At 49.1% G+C, this 14,071-nt stretch overlaps 1 protein-coding gene across 7 annotated transcripts in view; it reads left to right on the forward strand.

The window, feature by feature from the left end:
- HGSNAT (heparan-alpha-glucosaminide N-acetyltransferase) overlaps window positions 1-14,071 on the forward strand; it is a 69,461-nt gene that overhangs the window by 43,920 nt on the left and 11,470 nt on the right. Inside the window, exons 15-18 of one of the 7 annotated variants that reach the window (XM_089325943.1) lie at window positions 2,168-2,245; window positions 3,759-3,829; window positions 3,928-4,040; window positions 6,009-7,063. In XM_089325943.1, the coding sequence (XP_089182069.1) occupies window positions 2,168-2,245; window positions 3,759-3,829; window positions 3,928-4,040; window positions 6,009-6,271 (525 nt within the window). In that variant the 3' untranslated portion in view covers window positions 6,272-7,063. Of the gene's footprint in view, window positions 1-2,167; window positions 2,246-3,758; window positions 3,830-3,927; window positions 4,041-6,008; window positions 7,064-10,938; window positions 12,127-14,071 lie in introns of those variants that run through there. The other 6 variants (XM_051832323.3, XM_051832320.3, XM_089325944.1 and 3 more) reach the window with 6 other exon arrangements.

Raw genomic sequence — 14,071 nt, forward strand, 5'->3', positions numbered from 1 at the left:
CTGCTGGTTCACTCCCCCAAATGGTCATAATTGCCCAGAGCTGTGCCAATCTGAAGCCAGGAGCCATGAGCTTCTTCCAGGTCTCCCACATGGGTGCAGGGACCCAAGGACTTGAGCCATCCTCCACTGCTCTCCCAGGCCATAGCAGAGAGCTGGATCAGAAGTAGAGTAGCCAGGACTCGAACTAGTGCCCTTACGGGATGCCGGCACTGCAGGTGGCGGCCTTACTTGCTACGCCATAGCACCAGCCCCTTATTTTTATTCTTTAAAATATATTTTTATGTCAGCTGGATTCAGTTTGCCAATACTTTTTAAAGACTTATGTATTTGTTTCATTTTAAAGTCAAAGTGAGAGTCAGAGATTGATCTTTTATTCACTGATTCACCCCTCAAACAGCCACAAATGTCAGGCTTGGGCCAAGTCTAAGGCAGGAGTCACAAACTCCATCCTGGTCTCCCATGTAAGTGACAGGAACCCAAATCTTGGGCCATCTTCTGCTGCCTTCCCAAGTGTATTAGCAGGGAGCTGAAGTGGAAGTGGAGCAGCCGGGACTTGAACCAGCACTCCAATATGGGATGCTGGCATTGCAAAGGGTAGCTTAATCCACTGCACCACAATGTTGGACCCTGATTTTAAACTTAAATAGTCAGATGTGGTGAGTGGTTCCTGTATTGGATAGTGTACATCTAAACTCTATGTATATTGGTCATGAACTAATTTTAAGTTAGAAATTACTATCTTTATCTGTATATCACTTTATACAGGAATACTTCAGAAAGTTCATGGAAAAATTCAGTTTATAGTTAAGAGTTTAGTTTGGTGCAGAAGTAATTTTAAAATCTATGCCTAGTTTTTTCCTAATATGCCTTTTTTTCGATGGCATGAGAAAATTTCTCTGCACGAAAACAAATACCCTTAGTTCCGTTTGCCGACAAACATTTTGAAGTCACCTCACCTTGTACTTTGTCACACACTCTTTGACCTCCTGTGTGTACTCCCTGGAGCAAACGCAGAGAGGAAGAGTACGGAGGTGGAGCCCCACTGCCTGGGGAGGAGTCCAGCTCTGCCACTGGATACCTACAGGCAAGTTGCTTGGCCTCTCTGTGTTCTAGTAGCCTCCCTCTGGGAGATTAATTCTAAAGACAAAATCAATGCATTCGTATAGAGTTCCAAGAACTGGCACACAGACGAAGCTCAAAAAGTTTTTAAACTATTATTAGAAATCATTAGTAACACTTTCTAATCCTATGAGCTTTTCAAAACTTCACTCCTCGTTTTGGAGGGGTTTCATGCAAAATCCCATTTTACTGCTTTAAACTGTTTCCCGGCCCCGGTTCCACTCTGTCCCTGCCCCTCTGCCACCGTGCTGCCTGCTGGGCCATCGGGGAGGCCAGCCTGAGCTGGTCCTTTGTCACTTTGGGGGGAAGCTTTCCTTGGCTCCCCATGATGTGTGGGAGAAGCCGCTCCTCACAGTGAGGAGCACTGAGGCCACCACCTTTGGTGCACGTCCCCACCCTGCAGCCTCAGAGTGACCTGCAGTGCCCAGAGATGCTGTTGTGGTTTTTCCACTCTTGTTGTCAGGCTTCTGCACATGCTGCTCCGTTCTGCTCGGGATGCTGTTCCTGCTGGGCTGGGTCGTGTTTGTAGCCTCAGCTCAGTGCATCTCCTATCTGATGTCTCCCTGCATCTCTCTGGTCCCGTGTTCCTTTCTCAGGCAGGGCAGGGGGCAGTGTTGCATTCTGCCTGGTAAGCCCCGGACATAGCTGCTTGCCTAGAAAATGTATGTTGAGTGATAAAGGATGAATATAAAGCAAGAATCTATCTTAGTTCATGGATGCTAAGTTACAGTTAGATGGGAGCTGGTAGCTCTGAAAGCTTATTGCATGGAGGATTGTGGGTACACATAAGGGACCGTATATTTCTCTAAAGAAAAACTGGAAGAATGATGTTGAATGCTTCCACCACAGAGAAATGTTAAATGTTTGAGTAGATACATCTGCTTACCTTGATTAGATATCAGATAGCATGTGCATGCATAGAAACAGCACATGGAACCCCAAAAATATGTACAACTTTTGTATGTCAGTTGAAATAAAACTTTGTAAAAGTGTAAAAAGAGACGTATATCGTAGACAATTCTTGGTCACGTTGGTATTTCTTTTCTAGGCAGGGAAAATTCTGCTGTTTTACAAGGACCAAACCAAAAGCATCCTAATTAGATTCACAGCTTGGAGTTGCATTCTAGTAAGTATCCAGTGTTCCTCACTGAAACTCCTCTGCTTCACACATGCACACACACACATTTTAAAAAAAAATTTTAATTTATTGGGGCTGTTGTGGCACAGCAGGTTAAGTCACTGCCTGTGACACTGCATCCCATATGAGCACTGGCTCAAATCCCAGCTGCTCCACTTCCAATTCAGCTCCCTGCTGATGGCCTGGGAAAGCAGCAGAAGATGGCCCAAGTACTTGGACCCCTGCCACTCATGTGAGAGGCCCGGATAGAGTTCTAGGCTCCTGGCTTTGGCATGGTCCAGTCCTGGCTGTTGGGGCCTTGGAGAATGATCCAGTGGATGGAAGATTCTGTCTCTACATCTACCTTCTCTCTGTCTATAGCTCTGCCTTTCAAATAAATACATAAATCTTAAAAAAAAAAAAAAAAAAAAAGATTGAAAGGCAGAGGCAGAGAGAGAGAGAGAGGTCTTCTACCTGCCGGCTCACTCCCCAAATGGCTGCATTGGCTGGAGCTGAACTGATCCGAAGCCAGGAGCTTCTTCTGGGTCTCCACATGGGTGCAGGGGCCCAAGAACTTGAGCCATCCTCCACTGCTTTCCCAGGCCACAGCAGGGAGCTGGATCAGAAGTGGAGCAGCCAGGACTCGAACCAGTGCTCTTATGGCATGCTGGTGTTGGAAGGTTAACGTGCTGTGCCACAATGCTGGCACTGAGGTTTATTTTTCTTAGGATATATGTCTTTGAAAGTAGAATAGGCCGGCGCCACGGCTCACTAGGCTAATCCTCCGCCTTGCGGTGCCGGCACACCGGGTTCTAGTCCCGGTTGGGGCGCCGGATTCTGTCCCGGTTGCCCCTCTTCCAGGCCAGCTCTCTGCTATGGCCAGGGAGTTCAGTGAAGGATGGCCCAAGTACTTGGGCCCTGCACCCATGGGAGACCAGGATAAGTACCTGGCTCCTGCCATCGGATCAGCGCGGTGCGCCCGGCTGCAGCGCGCCGACCACAGCGGCCATTGGAGGGTGAAACAATGGCAAAGGAAGACCTTTCTCTCTGTCTCTCTCTCTCACTGTCCACTCTGCCTGTCAAAAAAAAAAAAAAAAAAAAAAAGAAAGAAAGAAAGTAGAATAGTGTTTGCCATCAGTTAGCCAGGAATGCTTGAAAAAGGCATGAAGCATAGATATTGCATGGGAAGTCTTACCAGAATCACCAGGCTAATAATGTTAGGTTTGGAAACATCAACTTCCAGAATTATATTGAAAAAGTAAGTGTAATATTGAGCGTTACTTATTTTACCCCTGATACCGCAATATTATTTCCTCTAAAGAGTCAATGTAGTTTATCAGTTAGTTTACTTTCAACCCAGAAAAATGCCAAAAAGATATTTTTGGAGAACAGCTTTAGTTATGCATCTTAAAAATAGCTTTCCAGTTACAAGAGTAAAGTTGAAGCTTATTTTTCAATTTTGAAACAGTTGTTTGTTGAGATTAGAATATAAATGTTAACATCCTTCTCCTCCTTGTTATAGGGGCTTATTTCTGTCGCTTTGACGAAAATATCTGAAAACGAAGGCTTTATTCCAATAAACAAAAACCTCTGGTAGGTATGGAAATGTGTCACCTCAGCGCTGGTAGGGTCTCACGTGGGGTTGGACGCGCCCCTTGGGGGCACTGCAGGGCCTCTTTCTTCCCCTGCAGGTCCATCTCCTATGTCACCACCCTGAGCTCCTTTGCCTTCTTCATTCTGCTGGTCCTGTACCCCATTGTGGATGTGAAGGGACTGTGGACAGGAGCCCCGTTCTTTTATCCAGGTAAGTCGCTGGTGACCCCAGCCAGTGTTGGTGGTGGTGTCCCCGTGGGCTGGCCCCGGGACCTACTGAGCATTCTCAGTGCTGGCCACTGCGTGGTGGCCCAAGCTGAGGGAGAAGTAGCAGGGGCCACATTGTCCCGGGTTCCCCAGGATGCCACTGCCTGTCTGAAGCTACCCACCCCGTTTTACCCACAAAGGTTGAGGAGTCTCCGCCTGACAGGTCCTGAGCTCCACCTGTTTCTTCAGGCAACTGCAGACTGTGGAGGGTAACAGAGGATCCAGGACATCAGAAAGTTTATGGGAAGGTGGATTAGAAGACAAATGTGTATTGGTGCAAAAATTCAGGCACAGTTTGTTCACAGTATACATTTTCTTATTTTTTAAAGATTTTATTTATTTGAAAGGTAGAGTTATAGACAGAGAGGGAGAGACAGAGAAGTAGTCTTCCGTCTAGTGATTCACTCCCCAAATGGCTGCAATGGCAGGGGCCGGCGCCATGGTGCAGTAGGTTAATCTTCCACCTGTGGTGCTGGCATCCCCTATGGGCACTGGTTCTAGTCCCAGACTCCTCTTCCAATCCAGCTCTCTGCTATGGCCTGGGAAAGCAGTAGAAGATGGCCCAAGTGCTTGGGCCTCTGCACCCACATGGGAGACCCAGAAGAAGCACCTGGCTCCTGGCTTTGGATTGGCAAAGCTCCAGCTGTTGTGGCCATTTGAGGAGTGAACCAATGGAAGGAAGACCTTTCTCTCTGTCTTTCCCTCTCACTGTCTATAACTCTGCCTCTAAAATAAGTAAATAAAATCTTTAAAAAATACTAGTTTTTAAAATTATGCCTTGTAGCTGGCACCGTGGCCCACTAGGCTAATTCTCCGCCTTGCGGCGCCGGCACACCAGGTTCTAGTCCCGGTCGGGGCGCCGGATTCTGTCCCGGTTGCCCCTCTTCCAGGCCAGCTCTCTGCTGTGGCCAGGGAGTGCAGTGGAGGATGGCCCAAGTACTTGGGCCCTGTACCCCATGGGAGACCAGGAGGAAGCACCTGGCTCCTGCCATCGGATCAGCGCGGTGTGCCGGCTGCAGCGCGCCAGCCACGGCGGCCATTGGAGGGTGAACCAACAGCAAAAGGAAGACCTTTCTCTCTGTCTCTCTCTCTGTCCACTCTGCCTGTCAAAAAAAAAAAAATTATGCCTTGTAAGAAATATCAAGATGTGATATCAAGACATAAGTGAAATGGGTTGGAGGCACTCTGTGTTTGGAAATGTAGGCCAGATAATTTCAACACATTTTGTCTCATTGATTCTGGTGATAGTGACATTCTTTGGCCCTCATTTTCTGTCTAGGAAATGTGAATTCATAATTTTGATTTTCCCTTTTGGATGTAGAAGTAGTATTCAGGAAATAGTGTTGTAAAATTAGTTTCTATTAATTAAAAAATAGGCCGGCGCCACGGCTCACTAGGCTAATCCTCTGCCTTGCGGCGCCGGCACACCGGGTTCTAGTCCCGGTCGGGGCGCCAGATTCTGTCCCGGTTGCCCCTCTTCCAGGCCAGCTCTCTGCTGTGGCCCGGGAGTGCAGTGGAGGATGGCCCAAGTGCTTGGGCCCTGCACCCCATGGGAGACCAGGATAAGTACCTGGCTCCTGCCATCGGATCAGCGCAGTGCGCCAGCCACGGTGGCCATTGGAGGGTGAACCAACGGCAAAGGAAGACCTTTCTCTCTGTCTTTCTCTCTCACTGTCCACTCTGCCCGTCCAAAAAAAAAAAAATTATATATATATATATATATATATATATATATATATATATATTTTACACTTAAATGTGTATGCATACTTATTTTTTGGTAATAGCCAATAATGCAAGCGCATCCTTTTTATTTCTTCAGTAGCATAATTTCAAGAATTAAATAGATGATCAGTTGCATGCAGTTGGCCTAGCAGTTAGGGTGTCTCACGTGCCTGGGTTTGATTCCCAGCTCCAGGTCTTGACTCCAGCTTCCTGCTAATGCAGATCCTGGGAGGCAGCAGTAATGGTACCAAGCAATTGGTTTCCTATCACCCAAATGGGAGACCTGGATTGAGTTCATGGTTTCTGGTATCAACCCCAGCCCAACCCTATTGTCTGGATTTGGGGAGAGAACCAGCAGCTGGGCGCTCTCTGTCTGTCTCTGCATCTCTCTCATTCTCTCCCTGCGTCCTGAATACAGACATAAACAGTGGAAGACCAGATGTGATCTGAAAATGTCGTCTTCTGCATCTCTCCTTTAGGAATGAATTCTATACTGGTGTATGTGGGACACAAGGTGTTTGAGGGTTACTTCCCCTTTCAGTGGAAGATGCAGGACAACCAGTCGCACAGAGAGCACCTAACTCAGAACATCGTTGCCACCGCCCTCTGGATTCTCATTGCCTACGTTCTCTACAGAAAGAAGATTTTTTGGAAAATCTGATAGCCCTCGCAGAGATGTGTTGCTGGAAAACTAGTGAGCCTGCGGGAAGTATTGAAACAGGCTTTGTGAAAGGGAATATTAATCATAAAACCAACGGGATGTGTATTTCCAGGTTATTGGGAAATGATGAACAAGGTTACTGAGCTGTGGCTCATCAGAACTCCGCCTGAGTTCTGAGACTCAGATTGTAACTCTTTGCCTTCATCTTCTACAGAACTGGATGTATTTGTAACTGCCTTCTAAGCAGATCTCATTGAAATTTCCCAAAGGGAATTACCACGGACACTTTGCTTCTGTGATGGATGCACAGCTAAGGTTCTGCACACTGCCTTTCCATGTGTACACGCATGCCAGCCACATTGCCATTCCCGTGGGGCTGAGGATCAGCCTGCTGGATGGACTGTGTCACCATCTGGCTGAATATTTTACAGTCACGTACAGTTTCATGTTTCCAGAAGGCCAAAGTAATTTTTGTTTAAGATTGCCAAGGCTTTCATGGGTCCAAAAGATAACAGCACCGTTTTCTCTTTTCCCTACTTGAAAAACATAGTTGAAATATAGATGCATTATTGCTAACCAGCCTTTCTTGTAGTTGCCTGCCTGGGTACCCCCCTCCGTACTTTCCTGTCGTTTATCTGCCCATCTCTGCCTCTGTCTCCATCCTTCCATCCACCCACCTGTCTGCTTCCTCCAGATGGCAGCCAGGGCCTCAGGGCTGTAGCTGTGGGAGAAGGGGCAGTGTGCCCTGCCCTTGCCTGTGTGCTTGCTTTGCCATCCCTGCTGTGTGCAGTACTGGGCCAGCGCTGGGCCTGGCTGTGCTTTGTTTTCCTCATCAGCGAAACGAGAGTGAAGGTGATACCCTCTGTGTTCCCTTCCATCACGTGGATGTGTGAAATCGGGCTCATCCACAGCTTTTCTGCATCTTCAGAGAAATTTTATTACAGCAAACTCCTCAACAGAACAAGAGAAACTTTAAAACCGTCTCACTGGAGTCCATCTTTCAAAATGGCCCTCCACGCTGGAGGCCCCCCTGCTCCTGGTCGCAGACCTGCAGAGGCTGGTTCTCAGGGCGGAGCAAGGAGAACGCTGAGAAATGGCACCTTTCAAGGATGCACCATCATACGCGTGAATTTCCTGTGGGAATGGGGCTGGGGCTACCACGGCCAGGGCCAGGGATGAAGGGGCAGCAGAGGGGGCATCCTGGACCCTCGGGAATGGGAAGGGGGTTAATGACAGGTGAGTCCTGACTCTCTCCTTCTTCATTGCCACTGCCCTGGGTAGACAGCACAGGTGGGGATGAGGAGGACTTCCTGGTGTCCAACGCCAATGAAGTGAGAGAGGAGGAGGGCAGGATGTGGCTGAAGGGGACATCCTGGGGCCAGCAGTACTGGGGTGAGACCTGTCATGGGTCCATTAGGTTGTGCCCATGGGAGTCTCCAGTTCTGTCATTGCTTGGTGGTCAGAGTGTGGGAACCTCAGGAAGCTGGGGCCAGGGGGTATGGGACTCTTTATGTAACTTTTTTTAAAAAAAAAGATTTATTTATTTGAAAGGCAGAGTTACAGAGAGAGAGGTAGAGACAGAGGAAGAGATCTTCCCTCCACAGGTTCACTTCTCAAATGGCCACAATGACCAGGGCTGGGCCAGGCCAAAGCCAGGAGCTTCTTCCAGGTCTCTCACGCGGGTGCAGGGGCCCAAGGACTTGGGCCATCTTCTACTGCTTCCCCAGGCCATAGCAGAGAGCTAGATTGGAAGTGGAGTAGCCGGGACCCCAACCAACACCCACATGGGATGCCCACACTGCAGGCCAGGGCTTTAACCTGCTGCGCCACACCGTCGACCCTATAACTTTTAATTCAAAATGATAAGCTTACCAAGTTATTATCAAATCTGTTGACTAGAGGAATAGGAAGAAGAGGAAGGGGTTTCAGGGGCTTGACCAAGACCCACAGGCGACAGTGCTGGCACACCTGGATCCACTGCACACCTAGCATGGTCCTGACTTCCCTCCTCACATGGGTGCTGAGCAGAGCAGGACCTATCCATGGGGTCAGGGGTTGGGGACCCTAACTCTGGTCCTACCGGCCCAGGAGGGTCCATTGTGACAGGGCTGGCAGCACTCATGATGTCACTGTTGCCAAGCACCCCTCCTCCGCGTTCTGGAACAGTCAGGACACTGGGTCCCTAGGGACTGACTGGCTCAGTGTTAATGTTCTAGGTGAGAGGCACCTTCAGCAGAGATGAGTGGATCTAGGACAGAGGTGAATGGGAACTGCTTTCCTCCTGTCTGGCTGTTGTGGGGACCTTTACTCCCAGGTGGGTGGCCCTGGTCTCCGGGGCTGCTGCTGATGGTTGTTACAGCTGAGCACTGAACAGTGCCTGTTGTGTGCAGACCTTGGGTACGGTGGTCCTGTTCACCTGTGGGGTGACTGAGCAGTGCTTTTTGTGTGAGTCTGACTGGGAGACAGGTGTCTGGGTATACATGCTCAGCACTGACCTCAGCTCAGCCATCCAGGTCTGCTGGGGACACAACAGAGATGTGGGGCCCTCTGGTGGGATGGGGTGGGGCCCCCTGCCCTCCAGCAGACAGGTACATGGTAGGATGCCCTGATGCCAAGCTGGGTGAGGAGGATCTGCAGGGACCACCCCTATCTAGGCCTCCCCCTGTCCCTGTCCTCTGGAAGAGTCACCTTCGGGGACCTTGGAGACTGGGTGCTGCATGCCTGGCTAAGGGAAAGAACCGGGGGACATTCCCTGTGGTCCCCCAGTGCTGTCACTGGGTCTTGTTTGGAGTGTGTCTTGCTGCTTGGACATGAAGGCCCTGAAGATGCTGTTGGTCCAGGAGCCAGGAGCACATTCCCAACTGTGAGCAGGTACAGGCCAGGCTGCTGCCTAGAGGAGGAGGGTCCCAGCCCTGTGTACTGTGCTCATGGTCATGGGGTCCTGGGCTTTTGGGGGACACAGAAGTGAGAGGGGCCACCCTCTGCAACCTCCATGTGCCTTGGCCTCTCACACGGGCCCTGCCCTGGATTGCAGATATGCAGAGAAGGGGTACAGGTGGAGCCCCGGGAAGATGAGCACACAATCACCCACCCATTCTCAGATGGGCTGTGGGCCCTGCAGTGAGTCCTCCATACCCACCTCAGGGAGGTATCATTTGGGGAAACACCTCTCTTGCGGCAGAACATGATACCCAGGCTCAGGACTTTGTTCCAAAACCCTGTCACAGGCCAGGCCCTGGTGGAGGTTTGCCTCAGAGCTGAGTGACCCAGTGAGCCACTTGGAAGAGCCAGCAGGGACAGAGCTAGACAAAGAGCAGCTTCTGGGAGTTCAGTGCTATGGCCTCTGCCTCTGTGTGAGGGAGGAGACAGCTGAGGTCCTGTTGTGTCCCTGGTAGAGCCTGCTTTGTACGATAGAGGTCATGGCCACGAGTGAGTGGTGCCTGGTCTGGCTTGTGGGCTGTTGTCTAGCAGGTCCCTTGGAGTTCAGGGTTTCAGGCCAGTGCTGCCCTGGAGAAGGGCCCCCAGGAGCAGGTAGTGATGACACAGGGGGCTGAGGATTTGTGTTGGACTATCTAGAGGGAACCTGTTCAGGAAGGGCTTGCCGCTGAGTGACCCACCCTGGGGTCTGGTGCTGGGAGGACCAATGGGGATGGGTGTGGGGGAGCCCAGGCTTGGATTTATTCCCATATTTGTTCCAGGACAGCACAGGGTAAGATCCAGGCCTTGGATCTATTCCCATATTTGTCCCAGGGCTGAGGAGGTGGACTTGGGTGAGCAGATGGGACTGACTTGGGTGCTTTCTTGGATGTGTGAGCAGCCCTGGTTCAAACATGGATGAAGCAGGTGTTGGGAGCCCTGCAGGGGTCACACTGAGCTTTCTATAGGACTCAGGGGAGAATAGGGGCACAGTGACTATGGAGATGGTCACTGTCTTAGGGTCAGTGTTCAGTCCATGGAACAGGTAGAGTACACAGCTAGGGTGCAGAGGAGGCAGAGGGAGCAGTGGGGACCCTCCAAAGGGGGTGGACACAGGATTCCCCTTGCAGCACTGGGCAATGAGCAGGCCTGACCCCTTGGGGTCAGATTGGCAGCTGGTCACTTCTTGCTGAGGGGGCCTATGCGTACCACTGCTGGGCAATCTGTCCCTTCTAAAACTTTCCTTTCTCACTTCCCAGGATGGCTCTCTGCCCAGAAAGGAGGCCTGAATTTGAGGTCAGAGCTCCCTATGGACTCTGAGGGTCCCTGCCAGGCCCCCACTTCCTGTGCCCCCACATCACTGGCCCCTCCTGGGTGTCTACTGACAGGAAGGCTGTGTCTTCCCTTCCCTTCACAGTGTCCTGTGCTGAGTCTTGGGGCTGAATGCAGATGCAGAGGACCCTTCCCTGGACCTACTCCAGAGGTGGACTGTGTATGAATTGGCTCAGGTCCTCATGACTCTGCCTCCTTTGCCTTTCAGAGAAGATGCTGCCCTGTGACAGAGCCCTAGAGGAAAAGTGAAGGCCTCAGGGTGAAGAGAGGAATGGAGACTTACAAAATCTATTCAATGAAATAATCACTGAAAACATCTCCCACCTGGAGACCAATGTGGACATCCAAGTATATGTGAACATCTGAAGTATAGGATGCCCACAAGAACACAAATAGGCCTGACCAGAAAAGAGCCCCACTGTTGACACATCATAGTCAAACTCTAAAAATTACCACACAAAGTGAGAATCTAAAATTAGCAAGACAAAGGGCCATGTCATTTTTAATGAACCCTCATTAGTCCCTGGCAGATTTTTCCACAGAAACTTCACAGGCCGGGAGGGAATGGATGATACATCCCAAGTTCTGAAAGGAAATAATTGCCAACCAAAATACTTCACCCAGAAAGTGTATCTTCCACAAATGGAGGAGTAAGACTTCCCAAGATAGTAAAACAGGAAACTCATCCATCAAGCCAGCTTTACAAAAGATACTTAAGGGAGTCCTCCAAACAGAAAAAAGAATCACCATCATGCAAACACGTAAAAAAAAAAAAAGGTATTAAAAGCACAAAAAATCTTTAAATGACAGGATCAAGTTATTACTTGAATAATAATGTTGAATGAAAATGGACTAAACCCACCAATTAAGGTTGAGATTCACTAATTTAGGATTATTAAAAAAAAAAACAAAACCAGCCACATGCTGCCTTTATGAAACACAATGGTCACCACAGGCTGAAAGTTAAAGGATGGAAAAAGATCCCATGCAAATAGAAACCAAAAGCTAGTAGGTGAAACTATATAGAAATAAAAAGTAATAGATTTTATGGGTCAGTACTGCGGTGCAGTGGGTTAAGCTGCTGCTTGTGATGCCAGCATCCCGTATCAGAGCACCAGAAAGACCTGACTGTTCTGCTTCTGCTCCAACTTGCTATTAATGCAGCTAGAAAAGCAACAGCAGATGGCCCAAGTACTTGGGTCCTTGCAACACACATGGGAAATTAGGATGGAGATCCTCATTCCTGGCCTGGTCTGGCCCAGCCTTGGCTGTTGCAGCCATTTAGGGAGTGAGCCAGCAAATAGAAGCTTGCTCTCGCTGTCCACTCTTTCTCCCTCCCTCTCTCTGTCACCCCACCTTTCAAATAAACCTTAAAAAAAAAAAAAAAACAGAATAATAGCTTTCAAGCAAAAACTTGAGACAAATAAGGATGCAATATGATGATCTTTTGTTATATATCTTTTGAAAGCTATTCTGTTTTCAGAATAGCTTTCAAGCAAAAACTTGAGACAAATAAGGATGCAATATGATGATCAAGGGATCAATTTAGCAAGAAGGTATGACAGCTGTGAATGTAATACACTTAATGCTAGTGAAACAAGTTTTGTAAGATATTAAAGAGGAGAGATACATTCCAATACAACAATATTTGGGGACTTCTATATCCCACTTAAAAATTAAATTTACACATTTGAAGGTGCAAGATAGACACAGACAGATCTCATCCACTCTCAAAATTCCCACAACAGCTAGGGGTGTGTTATACCAAAGCCAGGAGTGAGGAACTCAATCTGGGTTTCCCACATGGGTGTCAGGGTTCCAAGTACCCGAGCCATCAACCGCTGCCTCCCAAGGTCTGTATGAGTAGGCAGCTGGAGTCAGGAGCCAGATGCATGCATTGAATGCAGGCACTCCAGTAAGAGATGCAAGAATCCTAAATGTTAGGTCGCAGCCGGCGCCACGGCTCAATAGGCTAATCCTCCACCTAGCGGCGCTGGCACATTGGGTTCTAGTCCTGGTCGGGGCGCCAGATTCTTTCCCAGTTGCCCCTCTTCCAGGCCAGCTCTCTGCTGTGGCCCAGGAAGGCAGTGGAGGATGGCCCAAGTGCTTGGGCCCTGCACCCCATGGGAGACCAGGAGAAGCACCTGGCTCCTGCCTTCGGATCAGTGCAGTGTGCTGGCCGCAGTGCGCTGGCCGTGGCGGCCATTGGAGAGTGAACCAACGGCAAAGGAAGACCTTTCTCTCTGTCTCTATCACTATCCACTCTGCCTGTCAAAAAAAAAAAAAAAAGTTTGCTGCAGTTGGTTTTTAAAAATTTTTTGAAAAATTTTAAAGTTAAAATGCTTAAATATAAGTATTTTTATTAACTTATTTTTATTTGAAAAGTAGAGTGATAGAGGAAGAGGCAGAGAAATAGATTTTCTGTTTACTAGCTCACTTCCCAAATAGTAGCAATGGCTGGGCCAAAGCCAGGAACCTGGAACTCCATCTGAGTCTCTCCTGTGGGTGGCAGGGATCCAAGTACTTGGGACATCTGCTGGTTTCCAATAGCAGGGATCAGGATTGGAAGCAGAGCAACTGAGTCTGGTGCTTCAATATAGGATGCCAGTGTCACAGGCAGCCACTTAACCTGTTGTGCTACAATGTTGACCTTTGTGCCAATCCAGGGCCTGGTAGCGTCTTTGAGAACCTGGGCTTCTCCACAGAGTGGAGGCCATTACCGCACTCTGTGAGGGAGCAAGAACAAAAGCTTTAGATCCGCTTTTGGGTTCCTTGCCTATGGTATGGGTCTGAGCGCAGATCCTGACTCCGACTACGCTGAGAAGCTTCCCAGTCCCCTGCAGTCTTCCTCAAAAGCAGCTCAACCCCGCCTCGGACGTAGGCCATCCCCACGAGTTTGAAGAGCCCGCCTAATGCCCCTGCCTGCTCGCCCGGAACGAAAGCAGCCCTGGCTATATAAGCATCTAGTCTGTGCAAGGGAAGCTTTGCGCACCTGCTCTGGCTGGTGAGTTTGTGTTGTCACCCCTATGTCGTCTTCTTATACTCTGAGCACCTGGGGATTTGTTAAGCAGATTTGCAGGTTTAAAACAGAAGAGCCTAGAGGAAAGTCGGGAGGCTCATGAACGTTCAAAGAAAGCAAAAAAGATGATTAGTCTGAAGGCTGAACTCTACCATAAGCAGTGCCATGCTGAGAAAATACAGATGACAAAGACTATCAAGGTGCATGAGAAGAGAAACACCAAATGAAAACATGGTAAAAAGACTCCCAAGGGAGTAGTACTTGCCTATCTGCTGGCAGAGAGGGATGGTACCAAGCTAAAGTACTTTCCAATACGATTAAA

Source organism: Oryctolagus cuniculus, chromosome 2 (genome assembly GCF_051225735.1).
Source record: "Oryctolagus cuniculus isolate XC-2025 breed Fujian yellow rabbit chromosome 2, ASM5122573v1, whole genome shotgun sequence".
NCBI classification, from domain to species: Eukaryota; Metazoa; Chordata; class Mammalia; order Lagomorpha; family Leporidae; genus Oryctolagus; species Oryctolagus cuniculus.